The sequence below is a fragment of the Dama dama genome, chromosome 8 (genome assembly GCF_033118175.1).
Source record: "Dama dama isolate Ldn47 chromosome 8, ASM3311817v1, whole genome shotgun sequence".
Taxonomy (NCBI): domain Eukaryota; kingdom Metazoa; phylum Chordata; class Mammalia; order Artiodactyla; family Cervidae; genus Dama; species Dama dama.
The window spans coordinates 44,393,133-44,407,356 of NC_083688.1; the positions used below are offsets into that span (position 1 = coordinate 44,393,133).

The 14,224-nt window shown below is 42.2% G+C and overlaps 1 protein-coding gene across 2 annotated transcripts in view; it reads left to right on the top strand.

The window, feature by feature from the left end:
- FLACC1 (flagellum associated containing coiled-coil domains 1) overlaps positions 1–11,827 on the top strand; it is a 29,100-nt gene extending 17,273 nt beyond the window's left edge. The window contains exons 11-15 of one of the 2 annotated variants that reach the window (XM_061147949.1): positions 1,724–1,786; positions 2,005–2,026; positions 5,092–5,228; positions 5,346–5,455; positions 11,671–11,827. In XM_061147949.1, coding sequence (XP_061003932.1) covers positions 1,724–1,786; positions 2,005–2,026; positions 5,092–5,228; positions 5,346–5,455; positions 11,671–11,794 — 456 coding nt within the window. In that variant the 3' untranslated portion in view covers positions 11,795–11,827. The remainder of the gene's footprint in view (positions 1–1,723; positions 1,787–2,004; positions 2,027–5,091; positions 5,229–5,345; positions 5,456–11,670) is intronic. The other variant, XM_061147950.1, reaches the window with a different exon arrangement.
- Positions 11,828–14,224: the final 2,397 nt, after the last annotated feature.

Sequence of the window (14,224 nt, forward strand, 5' to 3'; positions counted from 1 at the left end):
GATTTTGGTTGTTTCTATTTTTTTCTTTTTACAAACAAAGCTTGGATAAATAACTTGTGTAACTATTCTTGTAGACTTATGCTCTCCTTTCTCATGGGTATATACCTAGATGCGTTGTTACTGGACTCTAAGGTAGGGATAGGTTTAACGTTATAACAAAGTACTAAGATATTTTCCACAGAAGTTGTGCCATTTTTCTCTTGCATCTCAACTATGTGAGAATCCCAGTTGTTCTATATCATCAACAATTAATATTACTAATCTTTTCCTTAAGAAGCTTTTTTTTAATTTTGTTTTTTGGTTGCACCACGCATCTTTGTTCCCTGACCAAGGATTGAACCCAGGCCCTCAGGGCCTCAGTGAGTGTGGAGTCCTAACCACTGGACTGCCAGGGAATTTCTGAGTATTGCCGATCTTTCAATTTTGGCTATTTCAATGGGTATGACCCTGGAGGAGGGCACAGAAACCCACTCCAGTATTCTTGCCTGGAGAATCCCACGGCCAGAGGAACCTGGCAGGCTACAGTTCATTGGATTATAAAGAGTTGGACATGACAGAATCCTCTGAGCATAGCACAGCTCAGCAATAAGTATAAAGTGCTATTTCATTATTATTTTAGTTTCCCTGATGACTAATTATGTCAGACAAATTTTCATATGCTTATTGGACCATTTATATGTCTTCTTTTGTGGAGTTTGGTTCAAGTTTCTGCCAGTTAAAAAAAATTGTGTTATTTGCCTTTTTATAATTGGTATGTAGGAGTACTTTTTATACTATGAATACAGTTTTTTGTCAGATATACATGCTGTGAATTCTGTGGTTTGCCTTTTCATTTTGCTCACATTGTCTCTCCACATGCAAAACTTTTACTTTCGATGAAAAGTTGGTTATCGACTTTTTCCTCGTCTCGTAATAGCTTTTTGTGTCCCCTGTGAAACTGTTGCCTATTCCAAGAACATGAAGATATTCTAATTTTTAAAAAGTTTCATAACTTTAGCATTTATGATTCTGTGATCTATTTTGAATAATTTTTTTTGGTATGGAACAAGTTAAAGATCTTAGGTCATCTTTTCCATATTGATATTCATTGTTTCAGAATGATTTGTTGAAAAAAAATGTCCCTTTCTCCATTAAGTTACCTTGATGTCTTTGTTGTATTTGAGGGGGTAGGGGGCAAACTCTCCATTCTGCTCCATTCAACTATCTGTCTATATTTAGGCCAACAAAACAATGTCTTCATTTCTGTAGCTTAAAATCAGGGAGAAAAAAAATCTTCCAACTTTGGTCTTGCTTTTCAAGGTTATTTTGGTTCTTCTGCAGCCTTTGAATTTCTATATAAATTTTATAATTATCTTGTCAAGAAAGCCTAGTGGTATTTTAAGTGGGATTGCAATGAATGTAAAGCTTGGTCTGTGGAAAATTGGATATTTAACAGTATTAAATCTGTACCCTAACAAAAGAAAACTCTTTAATGAAAATATGATTGCTTTTTTTTTTTGATTGCTTTTAATATTTCTTGATAAACTAAGGTTGAGTCTGAGTAAGATTTTCATCATTTAACTTCAACATGTCACGTCACTACTTTATAATGTGTGCTTTATTAAAGCAACATCTGAGCTTTGGTGAATATTGCATTCCTGAATCCTATTCTGGCTTTCTTAATTTTCTGAAAAAAGTGCCAGAACCCTAGTTGCTGACCTTTTCTAAATAAAATTCTTTTTAGGAGCTCTTAAAACAACATGAAAGGGATACCTTGCAATTAGAGGAGCTTAGAAAGACAAAAGAGGTAAGCTTTTTCATTTTTCCTGTGGAATTAGCCTCTTACAAATATATTGCTAAAATGATACACTCTAAATAAAATGGAATCTATGATAATTTCCCCCAAACCATTGAAAAACAAAAGAGCTAAAGCTGAGTTAGGGCTTCCCCAGGGCTCAGCGGTAAAGAATCTGCCTGTAGTTCGGGAGCCACAGGAGACACGGGTTCAGTCCCTGGGTCAGGAAGATCCCCTGGAGAAGGAAATGGGAACCCACTCCAGTATTCTTGCCTGGAGAATCCCATGGACAGAGGAGCCTGGCCAGCTACAGTCCTTGGGGTCACGAAGAGTCAGACACGACTAAAGTGACTTAGCACACATACACACAAAGCTGAGTTTGCTGGATTCACTGTCAAAAAGGATTTTAGAATTATCTGAAAAAAGAAAGCCATTGCTGTCTTTTTAGAGCGAGATCTGAACAAATATATGAACAATATACTGTGAGATCTTCAGTGTTAAATGCCTTCCACTTCTCACAAGGCTTTAACAACAAGTGAGCCTTAAACAGTAAAATGCCAGATTCTTCCATCAGATTCTGAAAAGTACAATACTGCCTCTTGGGAACTCTGACTTCAAGCCTTTCCTTAAAACTCTGAATGTATTTACCTCACCCCCACAGCCTCTCTAGGAACTTTTTTTCTGGAACAGATTATAGCACTTCCATAAAGGAGATATCAGAAGGGAAATTGTTCAAACCCACAAACTGCCTCGTGGTTCTTCTTCCACGGTGAATTTAATTTGAATCCAGAATGGACCCATTTGGGAAAAGATTAGCCATTCTGAAAGCATGGGATGACATCGTAGAGCCCAGGCGGGACTTCGGCTTTGTTGGGCAAACAGTCATAATGTCCTTCAAGGTAAAGGAGTGGACTCTGGTATGAGGTAGACTCAGTGTGCTGTGAGAATGGCTTTAATGAGCTTGACTACTAATCCTATCACTGTGTCATTTCTGGGTCTATTTCAATTAATTTATTTTGCTCCTCATGTATGGTCATATTTTCTTGCTTAATTTTTTATTGGATGCCAGCCATTGTGACCTTTACCTTACTAGGTGCTGAATATTTTTTTGCTCCTTTAAGTACCATTAACCTTTGTTCTGGGATTCAGTTAAGTTACTTGGAAATGGGCTTCCCTGGTGGCTCAGTGGTAAAGCATCTGCCTGCCAATGCAGAAGGCAGGAGCTCAATCCCTTACCCAGGAAGATCCCACATGCCAAGGGACAGCTAAGCCCGTGCACCACAACTACTGAGCTTGTGCCCTAAGCTCAGGAACCAACAACTACTGAGCCCACACGTCACAAATGCTGAAGCCCATGAGCCCCAGAACCCGTGCTCTGAAACAAGAGATGCCCCGGCAAGGAGAAGTCCACGCACAGCATCCAGAGAGTAGCCCCCACTCACTGCAACTCGAGAAAGCCTCCTTGCAGCAACAAAGACCCAGTACAGCCGAATAAATCATAAAAACTAAAACACACACACACACACACACAGAGCCGTTTCTTTAAAAAAAGAAGTTACTTGGAAACAGTTTGATTTTTCAAACCTTGGTTTTAAGCTTTGTTAGGCAAAATTAAAGCAGTCTTGATCTAGGGCTAGTTTTTTTTCCTACTGCTGAGTAATCTCTGTGTATTAAAAGGGTTTTTATATTCTGGCTGGAGCGTGGCAGGCTACAGTGTAGGGGGTCGCAAAGAGTTGGACACAACTGAAGTGACTAACACACTTGCGTGGCGGAAACATGAATTTCCCCAGTCCTGTTTTGGTCTAGGGGGTTCTGTCTGCTGGGGGTTCTTTCCCCTTGCCTCGTCTCAATCGTTCCTTCTCACCATCATGTAGCTCCAGTGGCACTGGACTGCTTACTGTTTCTTAACAGGCCCGATTTCTCCCACCTCAGAGTCTTTGCACTTGATCTTTTCCCTTCTTGGAAAGCTCTTTACCAGATATCCACACAGCTCACTTCCTCACCTCCTCCCTGTCTTTCTCCAAATGCCAGCTTCTCAGAGGCTGCTCTCCTTAAAGGCTCAACAACCTGCCTGACACTTCCTTTTTTCTGTTTTGTTTTTCCACACTGACTTACAACCATTCAACCTGATAAACTCGGGGAAGGCAGGCATTTTTGTCTGCTGCTTTCCTTGCCACTAATCCTCAGTTCCTAGAATGGTGCCTGCCATATCACAGACAACCAGTAAACTGAAAATTTTTAAATGAATAAATAAATTAATTTTATTCATTTTGAAATAAATACTTCAATGAAAGAATGCCAAATGACCTGGTACAGTGCTTTGCCCAATGCCATTGCAATAAAAGTGATGGTGCATGCATGCTCAGTCATGTCTGACTCTTTTGGGACCCCATGGACAGTAGCCCTGTCCATGGGATTTCCAAGGCAAGAATACTGGAGTGGGTTGTCTTTTCCTTTTCCAGGGGCTCTTCCTGACCCAGGGGTAGAACCCACGTCTCCTGCATTGGCAGGCAGATTCTTTACAACTGAGCCACTCAGAAGCCCCCTGATGAATCCATATCAATATATTATTATCAACTAAAATCCAATTTATCTTAGATTCCTTCTTTGTATTGTACGGTAAGTCCCTACACATGAATAAGTTCCATTCTGAGAGTACATTCAAAAGTCCAACAAAGTTAGCTTAAGTACCCAACTAACACGATCGACTATATAGTGCTGTACTCGAATAGGTTTGCAATACCTTTCATGCAAATAATATGTACATAAAAAACAAGCAAACACAAAAAATAAAGAAAACATTTTTAATCTTACAGTACAGTACCTCGAGAAGCACGTAGTACAGTGCAGCAGCTGGTATACGGGGGCTGGCACACCTGTTTGCATCCTATGGGTTTTGTCACATGCATCATGTCCCGCAGTCTCCACTGCAGCATCATACAGAATGGTGTCTCTGCCCTAAAAATCCTCCACCCTCCTATTCATTCCTTGCTTCCCTTCCTAACTCCTGGCAACCACTGGTCTTTTTACTGTCTCTATGGTTCTGCATTTTCTAGACAGTCATGTAGTTGGAATTCATACTAGATATTTAATAAATACTTGTTTAATGAATAGATAATGGTAGCTATTTTGACAACCCATGTGAGCTCTGGTGAGGGCTGGCTCTGGGGCAGTTCCAGTGAGGCTGTTGAGAGGGGTATAGACTAGCGAGACATAGAGGAGCAGCATGAACAAGGCATAGTAACAGAGCAGGAGAAGGAGTGGCTAAAGTCGATGCCTTCACATTCTAATCCAAATGTCCTGAACAAGAGGATAAATGGGTAGACATCAGTGCAATGTCCTGAAACAATTTCTTCTCACCCAGGTCATAGAGGAAGAGTTGTATGCTCAAGCTCTTATCCTAGAATCACTTAACACAACCCTCTACCAAACCCAGATGGAACTCCAGAGAGAGGTGAATCTTGGCTGGGGTGGGGATGGGAGCTAGAGGGAGGAACCCTCTGCCATGTAGCTCTGCTGTGGGTGAATCTAATTTAGGAGAGATGGCTATTAAAATATACCTGTCTTTCAGAAAGCTGTGGTAGCAACTCTGGAGAAAACACTCCAGATCAAGCTTACTGAAGCTGAAGACAAGTTTAAGTACACCATACACCACTTGACAGAAGAAAACATTCATCTAAGGTATGAACGATGCTGCTCAAAAAGACGTGGCTGAATTGTCTTCAGAAAGTGAACGTAGGAATTTCCTGGCAGCCCAGTGGTTACGACTCTATGCCTCCACTGCAGGGGGCCTGGGATCAATCCCTGATCAGGGAACTATGGTTCCATGTTGTGTGGTGATGGGTGAGGGATGGGTGGAAATGAACCTAGGCATTCCTTCATGAAGTCAAGGCAGGGGGATATTCGCCGGCCACAGAAGTTACCTTCTGAGGTCAGCACTTTTAAAATAATGTTGGGAGACCCCTCTCCCTTTCCCGTATTAGTTTTTAATGCAAAACAACATATGAGGTTTATCTGACACTCTCTGGGTTTATTCAGTTTTGCGACTGAGAATTATTTTTAAATCCATGGCCTTGAGCCTTGTGATTTTCTATTAAGGGCTTTATGCCTTGAAGGCCTTCTTTACTTATGGGGTATTAATTAATTCTAGGAAGAGGTTCTGAGGGATCTATTTGAATATCTTGATGGCAAGTACACTGTGAATTTTGCCAATATCAGTTGGAGATTTTGCCCATAATGAAGATAGTAGTTGATTCAGGAAGGACAGATGATCAGTGTTTCCAGAATAAGCTTTAGGTCCATGAGAGATGGAGCAAATAAAAGATGTCACAGGGTCTTTTAACTCACCTAGTTGGCTGCTTTGATGATTCTAGTCAAATTATAGAATTATTTTATATGAGGAGAAAGAAATTCCAGCAAGAAACTTCTCTAAGAAGTCTCAGCTTAATAAATGGGTAGAGATGGGGGAACTAAGGAGAAAGGGACGTTGTGTCTCAAAGGACCTAAAAAAAGGAAGTAAATGCAGAGACAGGACCCTTTTGGGGCTCATTAGAGATTCCCCACTCTCTGAAGTGTTTTAGAACTCTGAGGCAGGGGCCGCTTTGTTGTAGAGGGGCTGAGCACTGAGAGTGTGGCTCTGATGTCTTTTAGGACTGAAAGAGATACATCCCCAACTTGGAGAAAAGTTTCTTCAGGCCAGTTGGGAGGGAGGATTGGGAAGAGCCCCTGGAGTTCCTTGGAGCCCCATCACTGAGAATTGAAAGGATGTTGGAAAGGCTGGTTAAGAGGGCTGAAGCAACCTGGAGTGCTAGACTCTGTAAAATCTCTTTTCCAATGTCCTGGCTCTTTGCAATAACAGGAGAAACTAGGAGGATTCTGGTCTGGCTTAGGAAATTTAATTTTGTGAAATTGAAGATAAGAATTTTGGTGGTCTTCTTTATGGGTGACTCATCCATGAGTGTCAGAGAGCTGGTTTGCCAAATGAACTAAATCTGGAGTGGACGTAAATTTACCATTCTATCTGGTCCTTTTAGAAGGGAAAGATTTTAGTTCAACCCATTAATAAGTACAGTTAAAAGCTTCCTGGGTAGAATCAAACTCTTTAGGAGGACCAGAATTTTCTTTAAAGACAATCTGAAGTCAATTATAATTTGTCATGAACAGGTTTGTTACATTTTTATGTGCAAGCCTGAATTTTCTTCTAATCAACAGGCTTTGGAAAAGCCCTAGGACTCATGCGATGAAGTCACCTAGTGGTTACTCAAGCCATATAAGTTAGTAGGTCTCCTGGTTGTAATTTTTGAGATCTGTTAGGATTTTCTTAATTAGCAGGTTTCATCCAATACTGAGACTGGCCTTCCCCAACAAGCATATATATGAACTTTATAAGTTAGAGAAACCAGGTCAGTAAGTTTGAATGACTATAGTAAACTCCTAAGCAAATCTGTGAGGCTCTTTGGTTACTCTGAATCTTTGACCATGGCTCACAGTTCAGCTTTAGTCCAAGGAGCATGAGAAATTAATGATCTGGATTCTCAGACTGCTTAATTTTAAAGGGACAGGTTCTGACAAGTTCAGAGGAAGAGGGAGTGGGGAGAATTTCAGAAAGAAGGGAAAGTTCAGTAAGGGAATTACTATAGCGGAGCAAAGGATACAAAGGAAGTGTAAGCAGCATAGAAGGGAAGGAGGGGATGGTGCCAGAGGCAGAGTCTGGTCACGAAGAGCCAAAGAAGAGACTCAGGATAGAAACAGAGATGGAGCCTGAGACAAAGAGGCCGAAGAAGACGATCCAGAAGCTTCAGCAACCATTTTATCTTTCTTTAACTATTTGTTTGCCTCAGTTAACCTTAAAAATCTTATTTTTGCAGAGAGGCAGTTTTAGACTTGTGATGACATTTACTAGGCTCAAAATAAGCATTCCACTCAGTTCTGGAAATTTTTGAATTATTGTTGTCTAATTTGGTTTTAAGAAAATTAAGTTTGGAGATTTCAAAAGCTCCCCATAATGGCTATTGAGATCCTAACCTGCCTTTGATTTGGACTAGTCCATTCAGCTAGAAATGCACATGAGGAAGGACCACAGTTTTCTGTTTTGTTTTGAGGACCACAGTTTCTAAACATTAAACTGGTTGGAATCCCTGGGATTGGGATTTCAAAATACCTAGGTAACAGGGGTCCCCTTTCTCAGAGGTTTCTCTCTGGAATAAAAGAATAATTTTCAAATAACTGACAGCGCGAACAGTTCAATTCAAACAGCTTTCAGCTCAAACGGCCTACCGGCTAATACCAGCCAGTTCTAATGAAACAGCTTGATCCCAAAGTAGCCAGTCCAGAGGGTGTTCAGCCAGTTTCCAGGAAACAGCCCGTGTTCCAAAGGAAGGGGCCAACAGCTTCAGCTTCAGTGAAGCAGCTCCCGTTCCCAAAGGAAAGGGCTGACAGCTTCTCAGCCAGCTTTCGTTGAAACAGTCCAATCACAAAATCAGACCCAAGTGCCAAATGAGTACTCACAAATAGAACAAGGCCTTAACCAGAAACACAAAACCTTAAAACAGATTCCGAATAAAGTCAGAGAGCAAAGAGGGCACGGGTTCAGATCCAGACGAAAGATATACCTTCAAACTCCAGGGTCATCGAGAAAAACAGTGAACTCAGTGGGTTCAGTTGTGAGCACTGCAACTGTTTGCTCACCAGTCCCAGAGCCACTGAGGATCATCTCTGGCCCCTGTATTGGCCACCAAATGTTGACATCAAACAAATAGATGGCCAGTTATTTCTCCAGCAATGATGGGGTTTTTTGGAATCACCAAAGAATTTCAATTTGGGGTCTACGAACATGGTCTACACATGGATATCACCAGATGGTCAATACCAAGATCAGACTGATTATATTCTTTGTAGCCAAAGATGGAGAAGCTCTGTATAGTCAGCAAAAACAAGACCAGGAGCTGACTGTGGCTCAGATCATGAATTCTTTATTGCCTAATTCAGACTTAAATGGAAGAAAATAGGGAAAACTACTAGACCATTCAGGTATGAGCTAAATCAAATCCCTTATGATTATACAGTGGAAGTGAGAAATAGATTCTAGGGATTAGATCTGATAGACAGAGTGCCTGAAGAACTATGAACAGAGATTTGTGATATTATACAGGAAGCAGTAATCAAGACCATCCCCAAGAAAAAGAAATGCAAAAAGGCAAAATGTTTGTCTGAGGAGACCTTACAAATAGTTGAGAAAAGAAGAGAAGTGAAAGGCAAAGGAGAAAAGGAAAGATACAAACATCTGAATGCAGAGTTCCAAAGAATAGCAAGGAGAGATAAGAAACCCTTCTCAGTGATCAATGCAAAGAAATAGAGGAAAACAATAGAATGGGAAAGACTAGAGATCTCTTCAAGAAAATGAGAGATACCAAGGGAACATTTCATGCAACGATGGCCTCAATTAAAGGACAGAAATGGTATGGACCTAACAGAAGCAGAAGATATTAAGAAGAGGTGGCAAGAATATACAGAAGAACTGTACAAAAAAGATCTTCATGACCCAGATAACCACAATGGTGTGATCACTCACCTAGAGCCAGACATCCTTGAATGTGAAGTCAAGTGGGCCTTAGGAAGCATCACTACGAACAAAGCTAGTGGAGGTGATGGAATTCCAGTTGAGCTACTTCAAATTCTGAAAGATGATGCTGTGAAAGTGCTGCACTCAATATGCCATCAAATTTGGAAAACTCAGCAGTGGCCACAGGACTGGAAAAGGTCAGTTTTCATTCCAATCCCAAAGAAAGGAAATGCCAAGCAATGTTCAAACTGCCGAACAATTGCCCTCATCTCACATGCTAGCAAAGTAAGGCTCAAAATTCTCCAAGCTAGGCTTCAACAGTACATGAACTGTGAATTTCCAGATGTTCAAGACAGAGGAACCAGAGATCAAATTGCCAACATCCGTTGAATCATCGAAAAAGCAAGAGAGTTCCAGAAAAAACCTCTACTTCTGCTTTATTGACTATGCCAAAGCCTTTGACTGTGTGGATCACAATAAACTGGAAAATTCTTCAAGAGTTGGGAATACCAGACCACCTGACCTGCCTCCTGAGAAATCTGTATGCAGGTCAAGAAGCAACAGTTAGAACTGGACATGGAAAAACAGACTGGTTACAAATTGGGAAAGGAATATGTCAAGGCTGTATATTGTCCCCCTGCTTACTTAACTTACATGTAGAGTACATCATGTGAAATACTGGGCTGTATGAAACACAAGCTGGAATCAAGATTGTTGGGAGGAATATCAATAACCTCAGATACGCAGACAACACCACCCTTATGGCAGAAAGTGAAGAACTAAAGAGCCTCTTGATGAAAGTCAAAGAGGAGAGTGAAAAAGCTGGCTTAAAACTCAACATTCAGAAAACAAAGATCATGGCATCTGGTCCCATCACTTCACGGCAAATAGATGGGTAAACAATGGAAACAGTGAGAGACTATTTGGGGGGGCTCCAAAATCACTGTGGTTGGCGACAGCAGCCATGAAATTACAAGATGCTTGTTCCTTGGAAGAAAAGCTATGACCAACCTAGACAGCATATTAAAAAGACATTTTAATTGCCAACAAAGACATTACTTTGCCAACAAAGGTCTGTCTAGTCAAAGCTATAGTTTTTCCAGTAGTCATGTATGGATGTGAGAGTTGGACTATAGAGAAAGCTGAGAGTTGATGCTTTTGAACTGTGGTGTTGGAGAAGACTCTTAAGCATCCCTTGGACTACAAGGAGATCCAACCAGTCAGTCCTAAAGGAAATCAGTCCTGAATATTCATTGGAAGGACTGATGCTGAAGCTGAAACTCCAATAATTTGGCCACCTGATGTGAAGAACTGACTCATTGGTAAAGGCCCTGATGCTGGGAAAGATTGAAGGCGGGAGGAGGAGGGGACGACAGAGGATGAGATGGTTGGATAGCATCACCAACTTGATGGACATGAATTTGAGTAAGTTCTGGGAGTTGGTGATGGACAGGGAAGCCTGGCATGCTGCAGTCCATGGGGTCACAAAGAGTCAGACATGAATGAGCGACTGAACTGAACTGAACTGAAATATGGCAAGCCATGTGCAAGGTCCCACATAGCAAGGGGAAAAGAATGCTTTTATAGAGGGGAAAAAGTAATAGGGGAGGGCTATAGTAAACAGAGTCCATGACTTTTCTCTGCCTGAGTTATTACTAGAAAACAAGAGGAGTGTTTCTTCCTTTTGGGCTCTGCTACCATCTCAGGGCGTGAGAGCTCCCCCTTCTGGCCTCCCTACTCTATTTAATGAAGAATAGTAGTTGCTCCATCTTGTCTGACTCTTTGTGACCCCATGGACTGTACAGTCCATGGAATTCTCCAGGCTAGAATACTGGAGTGGGTAGCCTTTCCTTTCTCCAGGTGATCTTCCCAACCCAGGGATTGAACCCGGATCTCCCACATTTCAGGAGGATTCTTTACCAATTGAGCTATCAGGGAAGCCCCATTCAAGAGTCTTTTGTTGGTATCTTTTTTTTACATGGGACTTAGGTGTCAATAGTTTACCTTTAGATGCAGCTGCATTTGGTTCCTATGAAAATCAACCTCAGGTCAGAAATTATACTGTTGCCTGAAGATGCATCTGAGATCATTGAAGTAACTTTTGGTCAATACTTTAGCAAAGGGAAATTGTTCACTGTGTTAATTTTGTCATAAATTCTTCATATGAGAATGTGGTAATCCAAATTTCATGTCTCCCTAAATTCAAAATCACTGCAAATATTGAAAGAGACCACTCCCAGCCAGTGAAGGAATAAAACCACATTTCTCTGCCTCCCAGATGTCTTATATCCCTTTCTACCCTTCACCTCTATAGTGATAAATCTTCTCTTTATAGGCAAAAGATAATTGCCAAAAATGAAGAAATTTATGATGAACTATCTGGGAGATCTACCTCTGTTATTTATGAGCATAATTCTGACACTTTAGAAGATGGTGGCAACGAAACACAAGAATCATGAAAAGAAGAGTTGGTCTCTATGACCAAAGATGTTAGGAACCATCTTTGGTAGGCTTAAGAACTCCTGTGAGCTTTTCTTGAGAAATGCATATGGTGAGTTTAGCTTTTGGCCTTGCCTTGATTCTACTTGTGACTTTTCACAATTTGTTTTCTTCTGAGTGACTGAGAATGTGTGAATTCTCATCTCAATTACATAGACATTCATGCCTCTTCATTGAAAAGTGATTGTCTCTATACCTAGAGCTGAGGGTCTCTAGGCTTTGTACTACTTTCTCTTCCACCTTTACATATTTCATTACAAAAGACACTTATCTGAAGACACTTGCACTTCTTTCTATTAAATGTTGACAATATTTTGGGGTGTGCCTTTTGTCCCCCAGACATTTCTCTAGCAAGAATGATAATTTGCTGAATTGATCCCCCAAACCTTTTCTCTCTTATATGTGTCTCCACTCCCCTACTTCTCAATATGTTCCCTACCCTGTGATTTGGGAAGAATTTCTGATGATTCCTGCCATCATCTCTAAACTATTCCCAGAATTCAAATGTCCAGAAGGCAGGCAACATAAATAAGGGAAGTGGGCTTGACATAAGAAAAAAAATAACCATATAAGCACAGTGACAAATGGTAACTGGCAGCAATCTCAATGAGGGAATCGGGCTCCAGGATGGTGTGGGGATTGGGGGTATGGGGTAAGGGTTGTGGAAATTTGGTGAACCCATTTCATTGTTGCCAAACAGAAGCATGGTGTAAATGTGGTCAGATACTCTGATCTTCAAAAGAAAGTATTCTGGGTTTTATGTGACAGCTTCCAATTTTTAAATATGGAGAAGTGGGGTTTTTTTTAGACCAGAAATGTTTAAAAAATACAACTATGTGAACCGATATTGGAAGCCTCAAGGAAAACATATCTAGGATCCAAACATTTTCTACCTGTAAGACTAGAGTCCATTGGCAAAAAAAACAAAAACAATCTCCAAAGAATAGTATGATAAAATTACATTTTATTCTGCTAAAAATATTTATTACATTACTAATTATTAATTACTAAAGATTTAAACTGATTTGAACATATAAAGAAAGAGCAAACGTGTAAAAGGCGTACTGCATTGTTAGCATAAAAGCAAATCATGGGCAGCGGCCCAACCACCTGCAGCCGGAAGACGCCAACAAGTAGTTTCTCGTTGGCGCGGGGCGGCTGGGCTGGGCGTCGGGACTCAGTCGGGCTGCCCGAGCCCCTCGTCCGCTCGGACGCCGGAGCAGCAGCACTTTCCTCTCGGTCTCCTTAAGTCAGGTCTGAGGCACAGAGATGGGCAAGATCGAGAGCAACGAGAGGGTGATCCTCAGTGTCGGGGGCACCCGGCACGAAACCTACCGCAGCACCCTCAAGACCCTGCCCGGGACGCGCCTGGCCCTGCTCGCCGCCTCCGAGCCCCAGGGCGACCCGCGGCAGCCGCCGCCCCCTGCGCGCTCGCCGCCGCCGCGGCCGCCCCCGCGGTCCCCCGGGCCGGGCGGCTGCCTGGAGGGCGGCGCGCGCAGCTGCAGCGCCCGCGGCGGCGACCACCCCGCCGGGGGCGGCCGCGAGTTCTTCTTCGACCGGCACCCGGGCGTCCTCGCTTACGTGCTCAACTACTACCGCACCGGCAAGCTGCACTGCCCGGCCGACGTGTGCGGGCCGCTCTTCGAGGAGGAGCTGGCCTTCTGGGGCATCGACGAGACCGACGTGGAGCCCTGCTGCTGGATGACCTACCGGCAGCACCGCGACGCCGAGGAGGCGCTCGACATCTTCGAGGCCCCCGACCTCCTCGGCGGCGACCCCGGCGACGACGAGGACCTGGCGGCCAAGAGGCTGGGCATCGAGGACGCCGCGGGCCTGGGGGGCCCCGACGGCAAGTCTGGCCGCTGGAGGAGGCTGCAGCCCCGCATGTGGGCTCTCTTCGAAGACCCCTACTCGTCCAGAGCCGCCAGGATTGACTAACATTTGTGGGACTTGTCTTCAGAAAAATTCCTTTTCAAATTATTAGAGGTCGCTTAAAAAAGAGTACTCAGAAGTCACCATTCTATTTACATGTGATTTAATATTTTTTATGGACACTTATAGTTCAGATGATTGACTGACAATATTATCTGACTACTTTGGTAAAATAGAATTACATTGGGAGGTCACTGGATGAAATTATATTTTTCATGGACATGATTTGAGGAGACATAAAATCAATTATCAAGTGGTTTGTTTCAGCTGTGGTCTTACTGATGTCGTTCTTAATAGAAGTATTTAACTTTTATAAACCCTTTTTCAAATTACATTAGTTCATCTTTTATTGATGTACTTGAGATGAACAATTTTAACTGTGCAAATTCTGTTTTCAATTTGTTATACTTGTTTCATCATTGTCCTTATCCTTTCCCAGTATTGAGGAGAGTGACTTG